The following is an 8041-nucleotide window of genomic DNA, read 5'->3' as shown; positions in this document are numbered from 1 at the left end:
ATAAGACTCATCCCCTGTTGGCACTTTAAAATGGTCTCTTTTATTTTTTGAATTACAGGCTCACTTTTTAATTCCTGAATTGTATAGTTCAGCATAAATATCAGCAAATGGTACAAAAAAACTACAGTGATATTTTTAATACAAGCTAAATATCTGTCTTCTGGGAAACTATACTTCCTATCTACACAGATAGATCATCTTGTTCAAACAATGGTCATAAAAAAATTAACTCTAAAATCTTCAAATAGGAGAAATGGCTTCAAGCAATTCCAGGGAAATTGGACCCAGTTTACACCCAACTCTGGGAAAAAAAAAAAAAAAAACCCTCTTAACTCTGTTACATCTTACTGTTAGAAATTCACTTGCAATCACTTCTTTAATAAAGCACCTTTCATGTTACACCCATTCATTTACAGAAAAAACTTCAAGTATTGTGTGTGTAACCTAACACTTAAGTACCTTTTTCTTACAAAACTGTGCAAAATGGTTTCTAGATATTAAGTGCCACATCATTCAGCACTATTTTTTGGTATGTTAGTCTTTGTAAATTACACTTTAAAAGTTACCAGTGGTTCAGAGTCCACCTTGCAATGCACGGGACACTGGTTTGATCCCCCATCCAGGAAGATTCCATATACCTCAGAGCAGCTAAGCCCGTGAGCCACTACAGAGCCTGCAGGTCCCAGAGCCCTTGCTCTGTAACAAGAGGCCACCGCAGTGAGAAGCCTGCACACCGCAGCCTCTGCTTACTTCAACAAGAGAAAGCAAGTGTAGTGACAATGACCCAGAGCAGTCAGCAAATAAATAAATACTCTTTAAAAAAAAGTTACTTACTGCTCTGGAGACAGACACAAATTTATTCATGAATCAGGAAATGACTTCCAAGTATCTTTCACAATTTGGCAGCTGAAAGCATTTGTTTTTTTCTACCCACTCCCAAGGTCTTTTAGAATACTGCTGGGCCAGTTCTTTGCATCCCATCTAACCAGACAAAAAATTATAGTAACAACTGAACATTTCGAATCCAGCTTCCTTTATTTTCATGAAAATACACACCAAAAGTCACTTCGTTCCAATTACTCATAAGACTAAATTTTTGTCAAATCTTCACAGAAAAGTGAATAGCTTTACTTTTTATTACAGTTGACTCTATTTTCCACATAAACATACACTTTTATTTCAAAGAAGGAACTGAAAAAAGAAAACCATAGCCAGAACCACCGGGCAAATGATGTTACAAGCTTCGCAAATGCACTGTTAATAGCTATGTCTAGTATATACTCTTGAAACAGAATTACATTAATATTTGATTATCAACCCTGAAATTCTTTTTTTTTTAACAAAACTAAATTCTCTTAGATGATAATAACAATGAAGATTTTTGCTATTTATTAAATACATGTGTTCATATATGGAAGCTTTGGATTCAGACTCTTCAGCTAATGTTACAAAGCTTTACCAGAATTTAGTAATGTCATGGGTTTTCCATAAAGACTTTATGGGCTAAGATGTGGTCTTTTGCTGGGAGGTGTTTCATCTTCCTCTTCTTCTTCATCATCTGAATAATCCACTAAGCAAATCACCCTTCTGCGGTTTGGGTTACTTGTTTCATCAGCAGCATCAGCAGAATGAGATGAAGTAAATTCAAAGTCACCAAAAGATGTTTGAGAGGGAAGATCTACCTTGTCTTCATTTTCTTTTGCTCTTTTAATCTCAAAACCACTTTCTGGTGGTGGCTCAACTGCTTCTTCCTTTATATTTTCATTAATACTCCTTTCCTCCTCCTCCTCCTCCAAGACACCGGAATCTCTGCAAAATACTTGACTATACAGTACAGAACATAAATTCTTCGTTACTTGATTTTGCAGCTCTTTCTCTTGCTCGTATTTCACCTTCAATCCTTTGAATGTCTGAACATATTCAATTGACTTAAGCGTTGCATAAAACTTTTCAACTATATGGGCAACAAGAGATTTGATATTTTGCATTCTTACGTAGTCAAACAGCTCAACAATAGCTGAATTCAACATATTGTACCGAGTTCCATTCTCTAAAAGAGCATTTACAACTGGCTCAAAAAAATTTCCCTTGATGATGTAATGATTTAAAAGTTCATCTCTAAGGCCAATCATCGTTCTCATAAAACGAACAGCACACAAGATTAGAAAAGTGTGCTTGGAATTTATCAAGATCAAGACTTTTCTTAGCAAGTCTTTGTTCAAAATATATTTTTTCATGTAATATGCATGATGTTGCACACAAAATGAAAGCTGATCTAAAATTAAGGCAAGCAGCTGTGCTGTGCGGTAATTATTGAGACAGTTTTTGTTATTTTCGTCAGATCCAACTATATTATCTTTGTCATGTATATATGCTGAAGTAGTCGACAAAAGTGGTTCTATGAAGTTATTCATACAATGCATACAGAAGAAATGTAGAAATTCACTTTTTTCACAGTGACTAGATGCTGCCATCATGTTGTTTGGATCAAGCAGGGCACGAAGGACTTCCATTAAATGAACAGCATTTCCTAGCTCAGGGTCAGTATCACAGAATATTTGTTCAATTACTAAATTAATGAAAAGAATGCTGTCTTCACTTTGGTGGTCTTCTATTATAAATTCTCGAACCCTGCATGGACTATACTCTACTAGATAAGTAAATACATCAGTAGCAGCTGCCCTTATTTGCAAGTCATTCATATTCATTACAATTTTAAGAGCAGGGAGAATTCCCAGTCGTGTCAGTGTTTTGAACAGTGCATTCCTCTTTCCAGGTACTAATGTCTGAGAAAATGCACAGAATTCCTTGAAAAAAAATAACAGCTCACGCCGTGTATCATCATCTGTGGTCTTATCCCTTAATTGTGCAAAAGCGGTAGACAAAAACTTATCATCTTCCTGCAGCATATTGACTATCGCACCCTTGTTTAATAAAATAAAATTTGTAAGAGTAGAAAGAAAATTCTCTTCAAATATAGATGGGATAGGAAAAAGGATGTCTTGAATGTACTGTACCCTGTATGTCTGATGTATTTTTTGCAGAAGTGCATTGTCTATTATTGGTATAACTTCCTTGAACTTCACTTTTTGGGTTAAGAATTCTCTATGCCTTTTTGGCTGAGCCAAGGCAGGGTCATATTCAAGGCATCCCACCACATCCATGATATACTTATCAGAAAAGAGGATCTCAAGCAGAGATGCCTGGTTGAGAAATAACATCCCTTTAACAATGTCATGCAGATTCTGTAAGCCTTCAGTGTCCTCTAGGTCCTCACACGTGTGGAACAACTGCAGTAATTTTTTAATAAAGTCCTCATTTCCTACTAACAGAGCCAGCCTTTCCTTATGCATAGGTGAGGTGAGAACTGAGGCAACTAAGTGAGCAATCTGGTCAAGCTTACCGAGTTCACAGTTAGGCAGCTCAAGCACGTCATCTGCCACGTCATCCAATGTCTCGTCTTCGGATTCAACTAAGGGGTCGTGTGTGATATCGGTAGATGGGTCTTTACCTTGAACCTGGCAGATGTCTTTCCATATCTCGTGACAACTTGCTGCGTCCGGGAAACTTATCGCCATACCGTGGTTCTCAGCTTCAGACCAAACAATTAATGTCCCTTGTCGTCTCTGATAGGGCGTGTCTGGATTTATCTTTGACTCCAAGATCTCTAAGCCGCTAAGTTCAGATCGAACTAGCAGACACAAGCCCTGAAGGCGTTCCACATAAAGAGTGGAGACATGTCCCTTGCCTAGCATTTCCCATTGTTGGTCATCATTCAGGAAGAATACTTTCACTATGCTCTGCTCGTCCGCCATGGCGACCTCTCTCTTCACCCTGGCCCTGGTCTCGGCAGGTGATTGTGTCTCGCGTGAGCTCAGGGATAACGGCAGCTGACGTTGGGGCCCCAACAACGGTGGCCGCTGAGGTAGCTGGTCGGAAAAATTGTGAGAAAACATGGTTGATTAAGTTGAGGCCACAGGAATTCCGGTGGTGCTTCAAATCAATAAGGCTTCCCCACAGTTCCACTACTCACTACCATCCCTTGCTCCCCTCCTTCCACTCTGCACCCCCCCCCCCCATAACGCTTTCTTAATGCAAAACGAAGTGAGCCTCTGAGCCTGCTCGTGGCTATCTATGACAGCCTTGATAATTATGACTCCCCCAGGATTCTACGCCAAAGGAATGTTCTATGCTTGTTAATGCCTCCAAGCACTGTTCTTTCAATAAAAGGTTCTGTCCTCCATTAACATTTTCACTCATCATGTGTGTGGGGATGGAGACTTAGGACCTTAGACAAAAGAAAGCTTAATCACTTACATCCTGCCCAAGTCAACACCTAACACTCAGTGTCAAGAAAACCCTCGTCCCCCCCCACCCCATAGGTGGTATGCCCCCTCCCGGTGGTACTCCCCCTCTCCTCACAGGTGGTACACCCCTCCCCTCATAGGTGGTATGTCCCCTCTCCTCCAAGGTGGTACCGCCCTTTATGCCCCCTCCCCTCAAAGGTGGTAAAGCCCCTCCCCTCATAGGTAGTATGTCCCCTCTCCTCCAAGGTGGTACCGCCCTCTATGCCCCCTCCCCTCAAAGGTGGTATGCCCCATCTCCTCACAGGTGGTATGGTGCTCAGTCGCTCAGTTGTGTCAGACTCTTTGCAACCCTGTGGACTGTAGCCCACCAAGCTCCTCTGTCCATGGGATTCTCCAGGCAAGAATACTGGAGTGGATTGCCATATCTTGTCCAGGGAATCTTTCCAACCCAGGGATCAAACCCCTGTCTCTTACACCTCCTGCATTGTCAGGCGGGCTCTTTACCACTAGAGCCACCTAGGAAGCCCAGCCAATGTCAGTATCACTCACTTACCCCTCCTTGAAAGAGAAAGTAAAGTCGTTCAGTCGTGTTGGACTGTTTGCGACACCTACCAGGTTCCTCCGTCCATGGGATTTTCTAGGCAAGAATTCTAGAGTGGGTTGCCATTTCCTTCTCCAGGAGATCTTCCCAACCCAAAGACTGAACCCTGGTCTCCCGCATTGTAGGCAGAAGCTTTGCCATCTGAGCCACCAGGGAAGTCCTACCAATCCTTGGGAGAGGCTATTGTTCCAAGAGGGAGTTGGCAACTAATTCCTTTACCCTGTTCAGTTCAGCCTAAAACTCTCTCTGTTAGCACAACAATGAAAAAATTTCCTCAAATTTTCCCAATCTATAACCACACTACTTATTCTTAGGGAAAGAGTGGGCCAGTGGGAAACTGAGTTGAAGTCAGCCAGAAGGAGGTACAAACATCACAAATCAATTGTTCTTATTTTCTTAATAATTATGGTAATAACAACAACCACAATAACTAACAATACTTGACTGCTTATTATTATTATAAAGAAAGGTAATAACATAATTCATCAAGTACTTTAGTGATTATTAAATTCAAGATACTGTAACAAGAACATTTATGTATTTTCTTATTTAATTTTAATAATAACCCAGTGAAATAGGAGTACTAAGTGTCCTTTTGAGACCAGGAAACAAACTTAGAGAAGTTAACTTGCCAAAGATCATATGGCTAGTAAGTTGAGGAGCTCTGAACACATCTTTCTGATTGAAATATTGGTTTTCTCAGCCATCGAACTATGCTATCCTCTGCTTTTCTTGGCCTTCATTACATTTTATTTTACACTCCTTCCATCTATATAATTTGTAATCAACATAAAATTATCAAGAGATGAAAGGCATGCACTTCCTCCTTTAGATTCACATCTGTGTATAGCCAATGGAAAATAGAAGCTTGTATATGGCAACTGTTAAATATAATTTTAATAGTAACCAAGTTGATTTTTGATGTAGCAGCAACTTCTGCAGTTTTCTTTAAGAAAAAAAAAAATTCTTTTCCCCAAAACATTAACCCTGTTATTGCAAAGGAGAAACTGAGACTTGGACCATATCAAGCATATTTGTAATTGAAGAGTCCTATTTGCAACAATCACTTCATTTTACATATTAATAGCATTGGAGATGTGTGACAATTCTCAAGTAGAGCACAGAAATACTCTTCCACACACCTCTCTTGCAATGTAGCCTCCAGGAGATTACTGTGCAAGAATATTCCCTGGAACAGTACAGCTGGGGCTCTTGGGGGACTAAATACAAATGACAATCATTTCATGAGAAAATGCAAATCACTGCTAGGATACTGTTGCTTTAGAAACATTTATAAACTACAAAATTGACATGAGTAATAGTTAAAAACTCTTCCTGCCTTATTTCAATAAAAGAGAATATGCAAAATATAACAACAACAATGATGCTAGACCATAGTAATGGTCCAGTTTATTTTCACTGCTGTTGGTTATATTAAAATTTCTCTCAGAATCAGTAATAATACTGGCAACTGTCTGAATATGCCATCAGGTTCCATTCTCAGAGATATTCAGCACAAATCTATGTGTTCTCACAATTTTATCACAGGAAGTTTCTCTTAGGCCAATTAAAGTCCCTTTATCTTCCCTGGTAGCTCAGACGGTAAAGCATCTGCCTACAATGTGGGAAACCCAGGTTCAATCCCTGGGTCGGGAAGATCCTCTGGAGAAGGAAATGGCAATCCACTCCAGTACTCTTGCCTGGAAAATCTCATGGATGGAGGAGCGTGGTAGGCTACATTCCATGGGGTTGCAAAAAGTCGGACAGGACTGAGCGACGTCACTTTCACCTTCTATCTTAATTAGGTTAACTAGAATCTCTTTACAATCTAAAAGAGCCTGAAGTTCAAATGTCTTAGTGCTGTTTTGGCAGTTGATTCTTTTAGTTCCTGTCTTATTTGGTTTGGGAAGTAGAATAATGCCCTTGAATGACAATCCACTCTAGTATTTTTGCCTGGAGAATTCCATGAACAGAGAAGCCTGGTGGGCTTCAGTCCATGGGATTGAAAAGAGTCAGACATGACTGAGCAATTAACACTCACTTGCTTCAGTAGATCTAGCTATTTAAGGTTGTTATTATTTGTGTGTGTGTGTTTTGTTGTTTTACAGAGAGCAAGGTAATGTGAATAAACAAATCCTCATACAATAATGGCCTGAAGAAGGTATCATTACTACCATATTAGGGAGAGAAAAAAACTTGAAACTACAAAACTGAATTAAAGATTTGGTTCAAACCTCTACAATATATGATGATGCTAGGATTTGAAAGTAGGCCTGTATAGTTCTGACCCCCCACTTTACTATTCCCAATATGCAATGCTTTCTCTTAGGCTATGCCTAAATTGTCATAGCAGATGTTTATAATGTGGAGGAAGAATGTCACCTGCCATGTCACTAACCAAAGGATTTTGTGGCCTTTACACCAGCAGCCACCACAGTCACCCCTAAATGTGCACCCTGAAGGGATTCAGGATAGAGAAAAACAGGAAACTGGCTGCATATACCTGAGGTGCATATCAAAGGAATGATTTCAATGAGCCCAGACTTTTGCATCTTCCCCTACACAGAAAAGTGTTAAATTCCTTAACTCGAGATGTCTGGTTTTCTTTAATTAACAGTAATCTTTTGATGTTCTGACTCCCTGGTTTTTGTTGCAAAATTGTATATCCTAGCTCTTCCCTTAACTGCAAACAGGTTTCTTATTCCTTCTCTGGTATTTCCATCTCTAAGAATTTTACAGTTTATTGTGATCCACACAGTCAAAGGCTTTAGCATAGTCAATGAAGCAGAAGTTGATGTTTTTCCGGAATTCTCTTGCTTTTTTGATAATCCAACGGATGTTGGCAATTTGATCTCTGGTTCCTCTTTTCTAAATCCAGCTTGTGAAGGTCTCGGTTCATGTACTGTTGAAGCCTAGCTTGAAGGATTTTGAGCATCACCTTGCTAACATATGAAGTGAGTGCAACTGTGCGGTAGTTTGAACAATCTTTGGCATTGCCTTTCTTTCTTTGGGATTGAAATGAAAAATGACTTTTTTCAGTCCTGTAGCCACTGCTGAGTTTTCCAAATCTGCTGGCATACTGAGTGCAGCACTTTAACAGCATCTTTTATGATCTGAAAAAGCTCAGCTGGAA

At 39.7% G+C, this 8041-nt stretch overlaps 1 protein-coding gene across 1 annotated transcript; it reads right to left on the bottom strand.

Annotated features, from left to right (window-relative positions):
- Positions 1–1496: 1496 nt before the first annotated feature.
- Positions 1497–3815, bottom strand: LOC128069633 (serine/threonine-protein phosphatase 4 regulatory subunit 3-B-like). Its single transcript, XM_052662754.1, has 2 exons — positions 2315–3815; positions 1497–2155 (listed from the first exon to the last, which is right to left on the bottom strand). The coding sequence occupies exons 1-2, from the start codon at positions 3813–3815 to the stop codon at positions 1497–1499; spliced, it is 2160 nt and encodes a 719-aa protein (XP_052518714.1).
- Positions 3816–8041: the final 4226 nt, after the last annotated feature.

Source organism: Budorcas taxicolor, chromosome X, assembly GCF_023091745.1.
Source record: "Budorcas taxicolor isolate Tak-1 chromosome X, Takin1.1, whole genome shotgun sequence".
In the NCBI taxonomy this organism is placed as follows: Eukaryota; Metazoa; Chordata; class Mammalia; order Artiodactyla; family Bovidae; genus Budorcas; species Budorcas taxicolor.
This window is presented reverse-complemented; position numbering and strand designations above follow the sequence as displayed.